General features: G+C 44.2%; 2 protein-coding genes across 5 annotated transcripts in view; one reads left to right on the forward strand and one right to left on the reverse strand.

Annotated features, from left to right (window-relative positions):
* The first annotated feature begins 139 nt into the window (after nt 1-139).
* nolc1 (nucleolar and coiled-body phosphoprotein 1) lies at nt 140-6,870 on the forward strand. Of its 2 annotated transcripts, XM_069690164.1 has the most exons (14): nt 140-535; nt 869-924; nt 1,347-1,510; nt 1,634-1,740; nt 1,830-1,953; nt 2,172-2,296; nt 2,414-2,519; nt 2,885-2,992; nt 3,087-3,488; nt 3,743-4,074; nt 4,348-5,200; nt 5,409-5,539; nt 5,673-5,753; nt 5,860-6,870. In XM_069690164.1, the coding sequence occupies exons 1-14, from the start codon at nt 362-364 to the stop codon at nt 6,016-6,018; spliced, it is 2,922 nt and encodes a 973-aa protein (XP_069546265.1). In that variant the 5' UTR covers nt 140-361; the 3' UTR covers nt 6,019-6,870. The 2 variants fall into 2 exon arrangements, with proteins under 2 accessions (XP_069546265.1, XP_069546264.1); XM_069690163.1 differs by having other exon boundaries at nt 3,743-5,200.
* A 3,155-nt stretch (nt 6,871-10,025) lies between these two features.
* micu1 (mitochondrial calcium uptake 1) overlaps nt 10,026-18,307 on the reverse strand; it is a 31,538-nt gene continuing 23,256 nt past the window's right edge. For all 3 annotated transcript variants that reach the window (XM_069690167.1, XM_069690166.1, XM_069690165.1), the window contains 6 exons: nt 17,526-17,608; nt 16,673-16,873; nt 15,111-15,248; nt 13,491-13,599; nt 11,183-11,272; nt 10,026-10,967 (listed from right to left, as the gene is read on the reverse strand). In XM_069690167.1, coding sequence (XP_069546268.1) covers nt 10,807-10,967; nt 11,183-11,272; nt 13,491-13,599; nt 15,111-15,248; nt 16,673-16,873; nt 17,526-17,608 — 782 coding nt within the window. In that variant the 3' untranslated portion in view covers nt 10,026-10,806. The remainder of the gene's footprint in view (nt 10,968-11,182; nt 11,273-13,490; nt 13,600-15,110; nt 15,249-16,672; nt 16,874-17,525; nt 17,609-18,307) is intronic.

An 18,307-nucleotide genomic window follows, 5' to 3' on the forward strand; every position in this document is an offset into this window, starting at 1 on the left:
GCGCAATTTAATTCATACAACCCTCCGCGTTTCTAATATACCAGTGCATTTCCATTTTATACCTAAAACCAATACGTGTTACGTAGAAGAGTAGTTAGCTACAAGAGGTGTCACTCTGACCGAATTTCTCCGTCTAACAAATCCAGAGTTGCAATATTTAGAAATACGTGATAATACTTTCCTGTGAAAATGACCGTCGGAATTACATTATTCAAGACAATTCTTTAGCGACAAAACTGCGGAATAAACGTGTCTGTGACTTGTTCAGAAAGCAGGTCATATTTAAAGCGGAGTCAACCATCGCACCTCCTGAAAAAAAAAATAATAATAATGACCGCGTCATCATTTAGCGCCTCCGCACATGCCCACAAGTGACTGTGCCGGTCCACTTCCGTCCTTTTCCAGAAGGAGCGTGGTGTCGAAGATGGCGGCGCAAAACTCAGTGCCGAGTGATCTTTACAAATGTGTTTATTCCTTTCTGCTGGAGAACAAGTTCACCAAAGCGGCTCAGCAGTTCCTGAAGCAGACTAAAGTCGTAAGTAGCTCCCGCTGTGTGTCTGATGACCAGTTACAGGTGCTGTCTCCTCCCGAGCCCGACTCGGCTGCACGAGGCTACAGACCCGTAACAGCAACGTCAAGACACCGTGCGGCGCTCCTTTGAAGTTCAGCACGTGTCGCGGCGCGCGTCGCGCACCGGCTGCTGCCTGCTCCTGAATTTATGCCCCTTTATTTGTATTATTATTCACGTTAAATTGTGAATAGGCACCCGTTCTCCATTATTGGTTATTGCGACGGATTAAGTTAAACCATCTTAAAAGCTGCTACAAGCGAATGTTTTAAGCTTTTCTTTCATGTTGTTTCGCTACAGAATCCACAAGATCAAAATGAGGAAAGCCTCGTCAACATCTACAACTTCTGGGTGAAGTAAGTTGCGTATTGGCCCTTTTTCGACCGAAGGTCGATTAACATGGGCAAGATGGCTCTGTGGGGTCCATGTGCACCTCCCTGTTAAAAAAAGAAAAGGACTTTATAAATGCGAGGGGGTTTCTGTCGAAGCGCAAATTCTCCTCTTAATATCCTGAGTTTTCATCTGCCTTCTTCATATCGTGTAATTTTACTGATAGTCTATTCCGTACACACATCCTGCTCCTGCATGTCTGTCTGTCTGTCCTCCAAAAAGGATCCCTCCTTTCTTTTTTCTTTTATATAAGTCCCCCTTCTTTAAAGAGGTTTTATTGGCAGCTGGAAAAAGGTGTGCAGATTGTAAAAAAAAAAATTTAAAAAAAACCTTTGGGGCCAATTTGTGAGATTTGGCTAACTATGTATAATTCACTTGACTTGACTAGATCTCCGGAAACCAGGAAACGAAAATCGCCCCCTAACAAGGCTGAAGCTACCAAAGGTCCAGCAGCCAAAAAGGCAAAAAGCAGTAAGGAGAGCTCCAGCAGCGACGAGTCCAGCAGTGATGATGAAAAAGCTGCTGCAAAACAAGCTGTGCCAGCTCCTGCAGGTAATACCAACTTATTTCACACAATGTACTGAGCTGATTGAATTCTGCCAGTAATGTGTCAAGTCTGAAAGCTTCTACAACATGGATGACACTTCTTGTTTTAATGTGTATATATTCTGGCAGCTAAAACAGCGCCTGCAAAAGCAGCAGCTACTAAAGCTAAATCGAGCAGCAGTGAGGACTCGAGTGACTCTGAGGAGGAGAAGGCTCCTGCAAAGGCTCCCGCTAAGGTAGGAAGAAACATCCAAACAAAACCCTTGTTGTTGCATCCAAAATTTTGCTTTTTTCTTTGTCAATAAAATGTCATGTCTGTATTTAGGCTCCTGTGAAGCAACCTGCTGCTGCTGCTGCTGCTGCAGGCAGCACACGGAAAAAGGACAGCAGCTCCAGCAGTGAAGAGTCTGACTCCGAAGATGACCAGCCTGCCAAAGCTCCTCCACTAAGTGAGTTATTAATACTGTGTAGAGTCACTGTTTTTAAAGATCCCCGCCAGTGAAAAAACTTTACCTTTTGTAATTTGAATGAACAGATGCGAGTCAATGCCGCTGCTAAGAGAGGGACTTTAATTATGAACCATAATAAACTCGTCATGGAAAAGTATTTGAAATCTCATTTGCTTTTTTTTTTTTTTTTTTTTTTTTTTTTAACCTGTGAAAAATAGAAGCGAAGGCGGGTGTAGTCACGACACCCAAAGCAGCTGTTCCTGCTAAAGCTTCAGCTCAGAAGAAGCAGGAGAGCAGCAGTGAAGACAGCTCCTCGGATTCTGAAGATGAACAACCGGCCAAGGTATACCAGAGAATACTGGATATGTCTTTTACATTACTTCATATTACTGCCTGTCTATATTTCAGAGTTCAGAATAATGGAGGGCAAACTCAATCAAGTGCTCATGTTTCCTGCCAGGCTCCAGTCAAACCTGCCCCGGCAAAGAAGGCGGCAGCTGCTGAATCAAGCAGTGAAGACTCTTCGTCTGAAGATGAGGCTCCTCCCAGCAAAAAACCCAAAGCAGGTGTGGTTTTATAACTTCTTTTTTTTTTTAACTATTGAACGCTCAGTAGTTCCAACACACTTTGACAACAGACAGCCCAAAAAGAAGTGAGACAACAGGGAACACCAGTAACCATCAGGAGAGGCTTAATCGCACTCGCTGACATTCACCAATCATCAGCACAGCTTTCATTGGTCTTAACTTGTTACTGTTATGAAACAGAAAAGATATACTCCATGACTGATCTGTTTACCTCGCAGAAGATCAAATTATTTCAAGAGCTGATTGATCACCTCGTACCAACTGGAACAGTCTGCCGAATAATATTGTGTAAATGAGTTGAGATCCTGTGTTATGATGCTGATCAGCTACCTTTGTCTTATTAGGAGCGTACAGTGCAGTCCCTCCTCCTGCTTCAATCCAGAAAACTGTTGCTAAACCGGGTGTGTCCAAACCTGCTGCAAAGAAGCAGGAGTCCAGCTCCGAGAGCTCCGGTAATGATCCGAATTTTCAGTCGTTTTCTTCTCAGCTGAACGCGATGCCGAATGCGTGATCGAATATTTCCCCCTCACGCCCATGTCTTTCCAGATTCAAGCTCGGATGAAGAGGAGGCCCCGAAGCCCGCAGCCAAAGTCACCCCAGCTAAAGCAGCTCCGGTCAAACCTGCCGCAGCTAAGGCTGCACCTGCTAAAAAAGACGACTCGGATGAAGACTCATCAAGTTCAGAGGAGGAAGAGGAGGTGAAGAAACCCGCAGCAAAGGTGACTCCCGCCAAGGCTGCTGCAGCTAAACCTGCTGCAGCTAAACCTGCTGCAGCTAAACCTGCTGCAGCTAAACCTGCTGCTGCTAAAGAAGACTCCTCATCAGAGGAGGATTCCAGTTCAGAGGAGGAAGAGACGGCAAAGAAGCCCACACCTAAATCCACACCTAAATCCACACCTAAATCCACACCTGCCAAGCCGGCGCAGAAAGAGGAGTCCTCAAGCTCGGGTGAGATTTTAAGAATTTGAGCTTTGCATTTCTGTATGAGCGATATTTCTATCAATATCTTGAATTTTCTTTTGTAAATTATGTAACTGCCCGTGCCCGTTCCACCCAGTTGTGGTGGGATGAAGGATTGTACTCAACATTAGTGGCAACATAATACTTTTTTTTTTTTTTCCCACCCTTGCTTTGTTACAGTAAGTCCTTGTTTCTCTTTGCAAAACCCTCAAAACAATATTGGTCTTTGATCCCAAATCCAGATAGCAGCTCTGAAGATGAGGCTCCAGCAAAACCTGCGACTAAAACTGCACCGGTACCTGCTGCTTCTAAAGCTCAAGCCAAGGCAGCGGAGACCAGCTCTGATTCAGAGGACTCGTCTGACGATGAGGAAGCAGCAGTGAAAGCCAAGCCGGCAGCTAAACCAGCCACCCCAGCTTCAAAGCCCGCTACACCCGCCGCAAAGGCGGCTGCAGCAGAGAGCAGCTCGGAGTCTGACTCTTCCTCTGAAGATGAGGAACCAGCTAAGGCCAAACCAACAGCAGCCAAGGCCAAACCAACAGCTTCAAAGCCCGCTACTCCTGCAGCAAAGCCTGCTGCTGCAGCAGAAAGCAGCTCGGACTCGGATTCCTCTTCTGAAGATGAATCAGCGAAGGCCAAGCCAGCAGCAGCTAAACCTGCTACTCCAGCCTCCAAGCCTGCTACTCCTGCAGCTAAGCCTGCTGCAGCAGCAGAAAGCAGCTCTGAGTCTGACTCCTCTTCTGAAGATGAGCAACCAGTGAAGGCTAAACCTGCAGCAGTGAAACCAGCCACCCCGGCCTCAAAGGCTGCTACACCTGCAGCAAAGGCTGCTACACCTGCAGCAAAGGCTGCTGCAGCAGAGAGCAGCTCAGACTCTGACTCTTCCTCTGAGGATGAGGAGGAACCGGTGAAAGCCAAGCCAGCAGCAGCTAAACCTGCTACTCCTGCAGCTAAGCCTGCTGCAGCAGCAGAAAGCAGCTCTGAGTCTGACTCCTCTTCTGAAGATGAGCAACCAGCAAAGGCCAAGATAACGGCAGCTAAACCAGCCACCCCGGCCTCAAAGCCTGCTACTCCGACAGCGAAGCCCCCTGCTGCAGCCGAGAGCAGCTCCGACTCCGACTCTGAGGATGAGCCAGCCAAGCCTGCCGTTAAGAAACAAGCCCCAGCAGCAACCAAGAAACCTGCTCCTGCAGCTGCTCGCGCTGCAAAGGCTCCTGCAGACTCCAGCGATGAGAGCTCCAGTGATGAGGAGGAACCCAAGAAGGCAGCACCGGTATCCAAACCTGCAGCCTCTAAGACAGCTGTAGCTCCAACAAAGAAGGCTGAGGAGAGCAGCTCTGACTCTTCAGATAGCTCCGACTCGGAGGCAGGGACCACACCCGCAAAACCTGCAGTCACCAATGGCAAGGCTGCAACCCCAAAGGCTGCAACCCCAAAGGCTGCAACCCCAAAGGCTGCAACCCCAAAGGCTGCAACCCCAAAGGCTGCAGCTAAGCCAGCAGAGTCGTCATCCAGTGACAGCAGCTCTGAGGAGGAAGAGGCCAGTAAAAGTGCTGTAAAACCTGCTACACCGACTGTGACAGCCAAGAAAACCCCAGCAGCTCAAGCTAACGAGAGCAGCAGCTCCTCAGACAGTTCTTCGGATGAGGAGGAAGCACCGCGGAAAGCAGCCACTGCACCCACCACCCCCACAACAAACAGTAAGTCTCAAACATGCTGAACAATGATGAGGCCATTTAACAGGGAAAACATCCATTACCAAGTCATTCGCCTGCTTTTTTTTTTTTTTTTTTTTTTTTACCTTCGCTGTCCTTCGAAGGCTTCTGTAATTTCATGCATATTAGATTTAGCAAACACTCGGTGTTTACCGGCGCACACAATGGTAACCGTGTCCGCCGATTCTTGCAGGTACCAATGGAAAGAAAAAGAAGGAGGAAGACTCATCAGAAAGTGAAGAGGAGGACGACGACGAAGTAAAGACACCGAAAAACAAGAAAGAAACGACCACACCCCAGACGTTCCCTAAAGTCAGTAAGAAGGTAAGACCTGCACGACACCAACTTCTCTGATGAGAGTTGGGTTTTTCTGACAGAACATTTCCTACTGATGGCTGCTCGTTGTCCTGATGGGAAGAGAGACACAATTTGATGGAAACAATGTTCCGTCTTTCAGTCGAACGTACCCTTCCGTAGAATAGTGGAGGAGCACGTGGACGTGGACCCTCGTCTCGCAGACAACTCTTTTGGCGCCAAGGTGAGTTCAGTGACCACTTGAAGTGTTCCAACAGCAGCACGGCACATTCAGGTTGACAGTAATTTACCATCAAAACATCATCTTCGTCTGCACTCTGCTCTTCCAGCTCGGAGCTAACGGGGACTGGGGCCAGAAAGCCAACGACGTGCTCCGCTTCACAAAAGGCAAGTCGTTCCGCCATGAAAAGACGAAGAAGAAGAGGGGGAGCTACCGCGGCGGAGCCATCTCCACCTCGGTCAACTCCATCAAGTTCGACAGCGACTGAGGACCTTCTCACTTGGAACTGTACCGTACCTGTATGATCAAGATCTGTTGTTTGCCCCCCCCCCCCCATTGTCCTGTAAGCGGTCGCTCTGCCACCAGCACTGAACTTTCCTTCAGTCTGTAATGGAGACGTTCATTTGATCTGAGCTGAAGAAACACTTCACGGTGTAGTGGCGCTTTGGTAGCAGAGAAGATATGTTCCCAGCTGTGACATCAGACTGTACTGGTTGACATTATGTACTTATAGCCACTAGGTGGCTGCAGGCCACAAGCTAATGGTAAAAAGCCAATGTGTGTGTTTTTGGGCCATTTTGCTTGTTTTGACTTTAATCTCAAATATTGACTGTCCCGTTGTTATTTTGTACCATTAATTCTCCCTATAGATGTATGAATGACTGCCATCCATCCTAACAGGTTGCTTGTTGTGTTAAGTAATTACTTGGTTTTTTTTTAACGGCTCACATGGATTCTTGAAGTTTGTCGATTTGTATTTGTCTACATTTAAATGTGGAGGGAGTGTGTTGGGGCTTTTTCTCAGAACGTGACAAAAAAAAAGCATGGAGTAGAACAGAGCTTTATACTGTGTATTTATTAAGTTTGATTCCATTTCAACCTTAAGGACCTCGGACATCTTCTTGTGCTCCTCTCAAGGAATTTTGCTTTGAATCTGTTTGTTCTGATGTTAGGAAGACCTTTTCAACCCTCCCTGTTCTGTTCATCAGTGATATTGAATTTATAATCCACAAACATAGTTGAGAGCCAAGTTTGTTTGTGGTTTGATTTTACTGTATGAACATTCTGGTTTTTTTTTTTATTATTCTTGTAAGTGTAAATAAAGACGTAAACGATTGAATGTTGTGATGAGATTCATGATATTGAGGCAGGAACAGTTTCTCTCAGAGCTGTGTTCACTCAGCTGACAATTTGACATTAATTACTGCAAAAACAAGCTGCTGCATACCTACAGTCACCACATCTGTCGGGTATAATGAGTAATAGTCCAGGAAATATATAGACTCCTAATCTTTGGGGAGGCTCACTGGAATTTGATTTAAGTACACAGCCAGAAAGCTGGATTTAAATTTGCACCACAGCCACTAGATGGCAGTGGTGTACCTCTATTTTAGCACTAAGTCCCACTTTTAAGAGGGAAACAAAGTTCAGTATGGGACCTGATTCCTTGATGCCATGGGGCAGTTTGAAGGGTGGCTGCTGTGTCCAGGTCCAGGCAGGACACATCCAGCGTTTTTGTCTCCTGCACTGAACATGGGGACATAAGACAGATGTTTCCGTTTCTCTAACCAAGGTAAGGCTTGTAAAGATTTGCAGGTGGAAAGAGAGGTAATAATAAAGGGACACTCCAATTTACTATTGCACTTTTAGAATTTGGAGACACAAAGAGACGGAGACATACGCACTTGCAGTCCTTAAAAATGAGTCGAGCTCCAACAAGGCTGGATCCTACTCTTCTTAAGTTGTATCCACATCAACATCACTCTGACATCACGATGGTTATTTTCTCTGATTTTAAAAAGTAAGTACGGAAAGCAAGGTAGTATAATAAAGTGGCTCTTTAACTAATCAACTTACTACAGATGCGGATCTTTTTCTTTTTTTTTTTTTAAACCGACTTCATCTTGGGTATTTTGACCAATTTATTTATTTTCAAAAACAGTAACAGTAGTTGTTAGATTTCAATGGTCTAAATAATGTCATACAGATGAAGCTACAATCATATACTACATTATTTTAAGAGCATTGGTGGAGTCAGTCACCTGGTAGTTAAGAGTAGTTAGTAGTGAATACAGTATTACTGCACCTGATCTGGGCTGGATCACCTCAAAAGAAATGTTCACTGGAACCAGAGATATTGTTAGAATCTATTATAAACTACATCGTTTTTTTTCATTGGGCCTCATTAATCTGTAAAAACACATCGATGTTACGTCGACGACACTCAGCTCGTAGTTTTCTCTAAAACATACGAGTCCAGCCAGCGTTCCCTCTGGGATATTGTTGTCTGGATGTATCGGAACATTTTAATAGCTCAAGCAGCAGTGGTACATTTACAGTTTCTTTTCTTTCCCCTCAAGCGGTAAAAAGCAAGTTACCTGCTTTTAGCATCGACGGTGCTGTGGCTTCGATTGGCAGACCGCATTATTCCAGTTTTAGGAGCTGCTCCAATTATGCTGAAATTGTATCCTCTAGACCCGTTATGGTCAAGTAGGCAAAGTGATTCTGAGGCGGAATAATTTGGACATAATACAAAGCTGACAAACTAACTCTTAACCTCATGAAGCGAACACCATCTAGATTCAGTGTGAAGAAAAAGGCCTTTGTACTCCTGAGGAACGACGCACACACGGTCCACACAGTTCATGTCTTTACACACACGCTGAGGAAATGTGTTGAGAATACATGAACTGATTACGCATTAAGAGCTGTTAACTTAGGGGGGGAGGAGGGGAGGGTCTGCACTCACTCCAAATAAAGCCTGCCTCCCAAGTCTGACAGCAGTTTACCACCGAGCGTTGCTTCACTGCCCACCAAGCAGGGGAATTTGACAGAGCGTGGTTGCTCGAGGTTTACATGGACGAGCTGATGAGAAGTCGGAGGGGGCAGCAACAGTTGGGAGTTGTTGTTGGGAGGCAACAGTTGCTGAAGCGGAGGAAACGGGTGTTTTGTTTTGTTGTTACAAGTTCTGAAAAAGGTTAATTGAAATATTGTTTTGTTGCATTTCAGTTTTGTTGCATTTCAGAAAATGATTTTGTGTTTCTCTCCGTCGGTGAAAGCTGCAGCCGGAGCCATTGTGCTTTCAGGCGGTCTATCCGTCCGTTTCCATGAACGTGATATGTCAAGAACACCTTCAGGTCATTTTCTTCATACCGAGTACAAACTTTAATTTGGAACCAAAGAGGGTGTGATTGGATTTTGGTGGTGAACGACAAAAGTCACAGTGATGACATGTTTACCCATTCTTCTCCATTTCGGAGGAACTTTTTCCAATTTGGCACAAACGTTTAACTTGGACTTAAAGGTGAACGGGTTGGATTTTGGTGGTCAAAGGTCAAAGTTCAAGGTGACCTCAAGTCTGTCCCATTCTTGTGAACGCGATATATTTGCCCTGAGAGAATTTCTTCAAATTTGGCACAAATGTTCACTTGGACAAGAGAATGCACTCTTGGTGTCCAAAGGTCAAACAAAGGTCACAAATCAGCTTTGCGGTCATAATTAAAAAAGTTATAGTCAGTCATTTATCGTGACAAAACTTCAGACGAACATCTAAAAAGATGAAATGGGATAAATGTGATTTTTGAAAAGCTGGAAGTTTTTTTTCTCAATTAATTAAAAGTTGACTACCTGGGAGATCCCTGGTTTTCTCTGGACAGAAATCCTGTTCAAAAGGGGAGTGTCGTAAAGTCGATACCGACAATGATGTAATGTTTAAAATCATTCTGAGTTCTATTTCATTGTAATGCCAGACTTAAAACTCTGGAAAGAACACGGGCGGGGAATACTGACGAGAGGCCCCTCCACCTAATCTCCTGCCCAGCAAATCACTCCTGAGCACCACTTCCGTCTGTCAGGCGGGATATGTGCAAGAGAGCAAGCCAGCTCGTCTCCGGCCAATGCAGCAGTGTGTACCGAGGGGCTGCAGGACAATCTTTTAATGGGCAGCGGGGGCCGAAGACTGCCCATCCTGTCCATTTCAATTAGACAAAACTGCTGACTGCACACACGCACACACACACACACACCATTCTCTACCTCTGGCACACACTCAAAGCCGATGAATACAGTCAGCTGTGCATTTTTGCCTAAAAATCTTTTCCACCCCATTTCATTACACATCACAAATGACTTCCTCGGTGCTCCATAGATTAGTCTTGCTAATCCCTCGCTCGGCTTTTTTCAGAGTCAAAGAGTGAAAATGAGAACATGGCAGGACAAACAATCCAAATTCGGAGTCAAGCGGAGCGCAGTCATTCAGAAATAAAGCTTAATCAGTTTTACATTATTAAAACATCTTTAATAGAGCATTTCTCGGAACATCCGTTTTATATAAAGTGTTTCAGTGAGCAATAATAATTAAGAGGAATATACACTTTGAATGGCACGCTGTAGAGCAAGACAAGCAGCATTGATCATGTATAGGCCAAAATGAGAAATAAGGAATAAAGACGCAGCTGGAGGTAGCAGACTGAATGAAGAGGTGCTAAATAGATTACAGACTTCTGCTCTATCCTACCAAAGAAAAAACTAAACGTCTGTTGTCAGTTTAGAATAAAATACTGCAGTGTTTATACAGCTGAAGGACAAATGGGATTGATTCCTCTTGTGTTGCCATTTGCTTTAAACGTGTTAAACAGAAAAGGAAAAGTGCAGTTGTTGTTTTGTTTTTTTGCATTTACCAAATGGTCACATAGTTTTATGCTGATGCTGCATACAGATAATGGAAAAAAAAAAAAGAAGAAATAAACATACAAACTTAGTATCATTTCAAACATACAAATAGTCATTATGCCTTAAACAGGCACACTGAATAAGCCTTTGAGAACAGACTGCACTGCGTCAGGATGCTTCAGTCACTGCATTGATAGCTTGAACTACAGCAACATGCGTTAATGATTGATGACACCCCACGGAGCTGCAGTTTTATCGAGTTCAATGCGTTAACTGTCTATGTAAATGATCCAAACCTGTGAAAGGAGGATGCCTTTGATGGTACTGGTGATGTTACCTTGTTTCACACGCTGTCTCTCTCACTTTCGCTCACACACCGTCTCATTTATGTCTTTGGTGTGGCGAAGTCCCAGGCAGTGTCCTGGGCACACTTCCACATGGCACGCACCAGCCGAGTGAAGCCCATGTCCTTGGGTTTCTCCAGCCCACGCATCAGCCGCTGCTTCATGATGGCTATGAACTCTTTATTACTAAGCTCTCCATTCCCTGAGGAAGACAGACAGGGGGAGAAGAGAAAGGGAGGGGGGCAGGGTAAGGTTGGGGTGACGGACAGGGCAGAGAGATGATGAAATAATAGAGGAAGAGTGAGTAAGAGGGCACCACGACTTCCATTTATTGATGATTTCTACCTCGGAAGGCATAATTTGATTTCCAGAAATATTTACAGCGGAGAGATATGATGAGCCTGTCAGGCTGCTTACCGTCACAGTCGAACAGAGCGAACACCACATCACACACATGATCTGACAGCTCCACCTTGGCTACAGTACGGGCCACCTGCTTCATGGTAACTGAGAAACACGGGGAGGGAACCACAGATGGAGAGAGTCACTGTTTGAGTGGAACAGAGGTGCGAATGGGCCCAGACTCACACGAGTGAGCTCATAAATGGGCCGAGTGGAGAACATTAAGTGCAAGTCAAGCTGCTCTGGATCGATAGAAGGCAGGGTTTCCATTCACAGGGGAGACTATCTGATAGACGAGAGAGAGAGAGAGAGAGAGAGAGAGAGAGAGAGAGAGAGAGAGAGAGAGAGAGAGAGAGAGAGAGAGAGAGAGAGGAGGAGGAGCCGACAGCATCAGGACATCTAGCTGAGGATGGGACTGGCTGAAGGGGATGAGAAAAGGATGGAGAATGAGAGGAGATGCAGGTGTACAAAGGAAAAGAGTTCAACAGGCACAAGAGGAGGACGGAAGGTATGAAAAACAGGAGGGAGTCGGGTTGAACAAAGCAATGTCTGACCAAATCTATCTTAGAAACGGCACGACGGAAAAAATTCACATTTTAAAGAATGTTATTAGTGGCCCTCTTTTCTACCTTTAAGATTCCATTGTGCAGCTCCACATTACACACCCACATATGAGAAACTGTGATGAAAAGGTGTGAAATCATTGGATTCGAAGCGAGATGAAAGAAAAGGACAAACAAAGATATGAAAGAGCAGAGAATAATTCAAGAGCTCCTTTTTGGCTCGAAGAGGAAGAAGATGGTTTGAGTGCGCGGACAACAGTAGGATGCAGATCAATTGCAGATGTACGCCTGGCGGTTCCCTGTGAACTCACAGCAGCCTGATGTTTTCAATACCCCTTCAAGACACACACACACACACACACACACACACACACACACACACACACACACACACACACACACACACACACACACACACACACACACACACACACACACACACACACACACACACACACAGCTTGTTGCTGTGGAGACATGCAGCTGAAAAACCAAATACAGGAACCGAGTACCTCGGGGTAGACCCTGCTCTCCTCTAACGCAGCAGCTGTTTCATCACTGATTTACAACTAATGGATGTGCAGATAGAAAACACATGGAAGCCCATTCAAGTCAGAATCATTATTTAATTAAGGAAACATTGACCCATCAGACAATTGTTATATTATAAAATCTTGTCTGCCTGTGCTGCTGTCAATTTCAAATGACTTTCATTGTTAGGACGTGATAGATTCATTAATTTAGTAATAATGAAAGATGGATAAAGGAAATTAAAGATATTTTATGACTGATTTGACATTTAGTAACTAGTCTTATTGGGTACTAATTGAAAATACATTTTTCAGCAGTGAGAACGGCACAAGCACAGCCAACTCGCCGTGATATTTATAGTCTTAAGGCATTTTCTGAAATTAAACCCCGTTTATAAAGTAATTTATTGTGTTAAGATGAAGAGTTGCTTCTCTGCAAGGTTGCCAACTTTTTAAAGTGTCCTGCTGTTGTTTGGAAAACTGCTACTGTGCTGTGGGCAGCAGGAAATCTGACTGCAGTTGCTCATGGCATAATGAAAATAGCCCAATTACTGAAGAACTTAGGCTGCACTGTAAACAGATACACCAGTTTTCTGTTGCGCATCTGACAAAGTCTCTTATGCCATTATGCCATGCTTTCTGTTACCATGGTAACCATAGGTTTTCCCCAACCAGCCAAGACTGTAATCTTTCTAATAACATTTCTAATGCATTGTTTAAGGGGGCTCTGGGAGTGTGCATTGAACTGTTGTGCTACCCGACACCCTCCAGTATCGTGCCTGCTGATGTGATACACACTCGTGGTGCCGAGGACGGAAAGAGCTACCGTTTGATGTGTTAACCCTCCACTGGCCATCAGTGGCCATCACTGGCCCAGCGATGTTGCAGGCATGGGTCAGTGGGCATCCGTAGCGTGCACTATAAGTAGGCGGTGATCTACTATGTGCGCATGAGCTGTTCATGAATTTAAATATGCACGCTCCTGCAGGCCTGGAGGAAGAGATGGTAGAAAAATGGATGGATGGAAAAACAGATGACAAAAAAACTGAGCAACGACTGATAGCAAAGGCAAGCAAAAAAAAAAAAAAGAAAGATGCGTGTAGCTGATTTGGCTGACTGAGTGTTACCAGCTCTGGGAGAAAGAGGATGAAAGTGACAAGAGTTAAGTCTACAGGGGACTAATTAGGGGGATAGAGAGAATGTCAGAGCAAAAGGTGGATGTTGGTGTACCTTTATCTATTGAGGCTCCAGCCATGTGGTAGAAACTTAGGGCTGTGTCCACGTCGTTCACGTTCTTTAGGAAAGTAAAGAAGTTCTCCACCTCCTCAAATGTGATGCCCTGCACAAGATGGGAAAATATGGAAAAGTGAGTCTGGGTAAGAAGCCCTGTAACATATAGGAAACAAACTATTCCTGCAGTTTTACCCGAGTCATTGCAGCATCGCAATCCTTTGAAAATCAGCCCAATATTGTCATGACAAAAACTGCGATTGCATTGTGTCATTTTGGGGAGCAGCTCAGCAGTGTGACACAAATGAGAAGAGGAAGTGGGCAGAAGCTTTAGACAGGCATGAATGAACAGGATAGGAGAACAGACGCTCCAAAGCTTGAAAACTCACATAAATCTACACACAGTCACACAGCTGCCGCACTGCTGATGAGCTCATTTGCAAAGAAAGGTGAGCAGCTGGTCTTAGGCACTAAATAACACTTTTCTCATTTACATTACAGGTTATGCCAACGCTGAGAGCACGATGGAAGAACAGAGGGTAAACAGTGAAAGAGGGAAAGACAGGGAGGGATGCTTACTGCAGTTTGATTCCTGAGAGAGACACGACTCTGGCAGCACCCCGCCTCACATTTTTCTCACGCCTGGGAGAAACAGCTTCATCCCTGCTGCTTTCCGTTTCTTTTCTTTGCTAATCGCTGGATTTAATCATCAAACATGCCTTATCATAGAGCAGTCTGACATCTGCAGTGCTTTAAAGCATAATAACAAACTACTCTGTAACGATTGAAATCATTCATTTAAAAAACTGAAATGGGACATAGTTTGCTGCAGCACCTCTGGGGATATGATATCCATGGGTGCAACTTCAGTCGGCTGACTGATGGGGTTTGTTAAAGGGAAGCAGAACCAGCATGAAGCCAGAGTTCATGGAAATAACAGAAAATAGTAGGGAAATAGATATTATCTGGAGGTAAGAGTCCTTTACATCTGGAATTTTATTTTGTACTTCTTTCCCGACCTACGTGTTTTTTCTCCCAGTGGAGCCATTTTCATACTTAAAGCAATGCAGCTGTGTTTGGTGAAAGAAAAGGTAAGACCCTCTTTTTATTCGACTACCCAGAGTGAGGTAAACTACACTGATAGAAGCTGACTGATCGGAGAGTAAATGAGAAGGAGGACACGGTCTGAAACAAAGAGAGAGCAATGCTGTGGAGACACTGACAGAGAAAGAGCTGCTTAGATAGAAGCTCAGGCAGGGATGAAAGGCTAACTCATGCCCCACTGCTGAGCCGTGGTTACCCCGTCCCCGGTCATCACTAAATAGAGATAGCGGTGGTAGGTGGAGTGAGTGTCCAGGTGGCTAACGTCAGGCACAGAGCGTGCTGTCCTCTCTCGGTGATGTATTACCTCTTTTCCCAGTTGTCTCAAACACTCAAAATGTCCCAGCACAATCTCTTCCTCCCCTCAAACGCTCACCGTCTGTCACGCATCCTCCCATGCAGGCCAATTAGTTAAAACATTCACATCACAACATCAAGCCCCATATATAACTGCAGAGCACCTATCACTTATCTCACAGCGCCACTCGAGCGTGAATAAAGGCACACGGTTTTATCTACCTGCGCGTCCTTAAACATTCTCTTCAAGCCCTTCTGCATTTGCTTGAGTTTACGAGACTGGACGCCACTGTAGGCCAGCAGCATACCCCCAAACTGTCTCTCGTTGATTCTGCCGTCCGAGGGATCATTCCTCTCAAACTGTAGGGAGGGAAGAGAGAGAGGCAGGTGGAGATTGAGTGCTATGCAGAAGGACAAACAAATTAATAGGAGAGGGAGGACATGGGGGAGATGGGAAACAGTAAATACTGGTGTCAAGCTTCAAGTTGAATCATGCTTGGAGCTGGCGTTGGTGACATTAAATTTGCATGTGCATTTTTTTTTTTTTTACAATGTTCCAACGGAGGATGGCTGAACAACAGTGGGCCTCGGCTGTGTCAGGTCAGTACAGTCGATTTATGTCTGAGGATGTCTGACAGCCACAGGGATCCTCCCTTCTTCCGCTCTGAATGCGTTGACCTCTCAAAATGGTAATTGTTGCACTTCGGGCAGGCAGTACATGACTGAGCACCAAATAAGCCTAAAGTGGAAATTTCAGGGGTAACATGACCATTCATGTACACACCAAGTGTCTGCCTTTCATCAGGTTAATGTCCCATTGAGGACAGTAGATCTAGGTTTTTCTTTACGGTGCATGAAAATACAGATTGAAAACAGACAGTAAGTGCACCTTTAGAAAATCCAAATCTTATTATATTATTATTACAAGAGTAACAAAAACAGGAGAAAATAAGTAAAAGGTTGAGTTAAACATCCTGTAAAAACATTGGCTACAAATGGTGAAATATATTCCACGGTGAACTGCAGCCTCAGCAGAAAGAGGACAAACACATGAGAAAATATCTCAAGGAAGATGATTGTTAAATGATGTTAGATGATGTTAAAATGCATCACCCTCATCGCTGGTGTTATGATTTCAATGAGCACTGCTGCATCATCAAGACCTGACAGACAGCGCTTTCTTTCTCGCAGATGCTCAGATTCGCCCTAATCTTTGAGCTTCAGATGGCACCGCCCATTATGGTTCAGTGTATCAGATAGGCATTTCCTATGGTAATTAACAGTGTTACCATATGCTCAACAACCCTGATCAGTTGTTGTTACTGTGGAGGCATGATGTCACTCTGAGAAGACAGAAGACGGCTTTTATATTCAACTGTGAAAGGACTGAGTGTGACACTGACCAGTACTGACACACAATCCACAAAGTGAATTTGTCATCCTCAGCTTTTTTTAATTTTATTTTTTTAGTGCAAAACACTCATGTCACTGCCGCCTTGCTTTTCCAGTGACTGAAACATTTTTTGGTTCACTTGTTAGTTTACTCAGGGAGAAAATGCAACAAGGGCAGTCAGATTTCCTTCCTCCTTCTCTCTCGAAGAAGAAGAAGAAAAATGCAAATTTGTTTTCTCTAATCACTAATCAAGAAGGAGAGATCTAAGACAAAGACTTAAGATCACAGCAAAGTGGTAACATTAAAATGAATTATAGCTGTACAAATAGTGCGGTAAACCAGGAAATGAAAACTGTCTTCATCCACTCAAGTCACTTTCTTCTTTCATTACCTCTAGTTTGAGCACGTCATGCTGCAGTTTCCTCTGAAACTCCAGGAAGCTGCCAATGGTGAGTTTTCCCTTCAGGTCTACTCCAAAGAAGTAGGTGGTGAGTGCAGAGCTGCAGCCGGCTGTCTTCAGGGTGTTTCCTGTGGTGGAGCGGTCGCGGTGTCGCATGCCCATGCTGGTCTGGGAACGAATGATGCTCTGGACCTACAAATGCAATTTTATAAGTCGTTTTTGCTTTCTGAAGTATACGGTGTGTGTGTGTGTGTGTGTGTGTGTGTGTGTGTGTGTGTGTGTGTGTGTGTGTGTGTGTGTGTGTGTGTGTGTGTGTGTGTGTGTGTGTGTATATGCATATATCTATTTGAAGTTTAAAATAAATTGTTTAAAAAATTTAAAAAAAAATAAAAAAAATTAGGCAAAGTACCATTATAAAAAGTCTGCAAGATTTGTGTTAGACAAGCTTGTTGTCTGTAGAGCAATTCACTGACTCACATTTCAAAGCACTTAAATCAATGAAATAGAAATAGATAATGATTTGTAAGAGGCATCTATCTGAATAATATGGTACAGATATGACGGTACAGATTCAAAGGTAGACATACTGATATCATAACTGACTGCACTTATTTTTTCTCTTTGAGAAAATGTCACATTGGTGGACATCAGTGTGGAACCTATTTGTATTACCTGTCAGTGTTTGTTACTGTGACACAATCAGAAGCTGCTGTAGATATGAAATTACGGACCAAACACGTGGGTTGACTCTTTTGAACGTCTGTCCTTTTAATATATTGGTTTTGTGCGGGTCTGTGTGTGACTGCTGCATGTAGGGCATGCAGCTGGCTGATAAAAGTCAAACCTGTTCGAACTCCTCCAGGTCCACCTCTCCGTCGCCGTTCAGATCAAACATCTTGAAAGCAATCTCAAAGTTCCTCTGGGGAGCTGGACGGCACAGCACACAAAAACACACACAATGAGACACGATCTCCAATCATTTCATCACAATATGAAAACAATATTCGCACTGGATCAACCTAAACAACAGCTAAAGAGTTCAATACTGACTCCCTTATTAGAGCAGCATCTTCAGCATCACCTCACTGTGGGTGAGATGAAGGCCTCACAAAGGGAAAAACAACGATTACTACACAGTAGCTCCACCATCTGCCAACAGCTGGAACACTCAGCACTGTCGATATGAGCTAGTCTGGTGTACAAAATTTGCATCAGTCAATCAATGCATTTGCTTCATTGTTTCCAATCTGTAAAGTTTCTGTGTGTAATTTTCTGGTTGGCTAGAACAACCACACACCTTTAATAACCAAACAAGCAGAGTCGGTACAATTTTTTGTTTTTGTGATGCCATTTTAACATTTACAACTACTCCATACCTGTATTTCCATCTCAAATGGAGCACTTATAAATTCATGCTACCATTTATACAACTTTATTCAGGGGTTTTTGTACATTTTCACATTAGAAATACTCTGCATTCATTCTGTCTTGGCTTATTAAGCTATCTTGACCTTTACTGGTAAAATTCAACATTTTTACACGGTGCTGTTCATTTTTGTGTGCCACCTATTTATACAAAGGCTGCACATTGATAGGACAAAACCCTTTGAACACACCGGCCTGATA

This window comes from Brachyistius frenatus, unplaced genomic scaffold (assembly GCF_029030835.1).
Source record: "Brachyistius frenatus isolate BFR_SWC_R1_liver_20210118 unplaced genomic scaffold, ASM2903083v1 Contig_8, whole genome shotgun sequence".
NCBI classification, from domain to species: domain Eukaryota; kingdom Metazoa; phylum Chordata; class Actinopteri; family Embiotocidae; genus Brachyistius; species Brachyistius frenatus.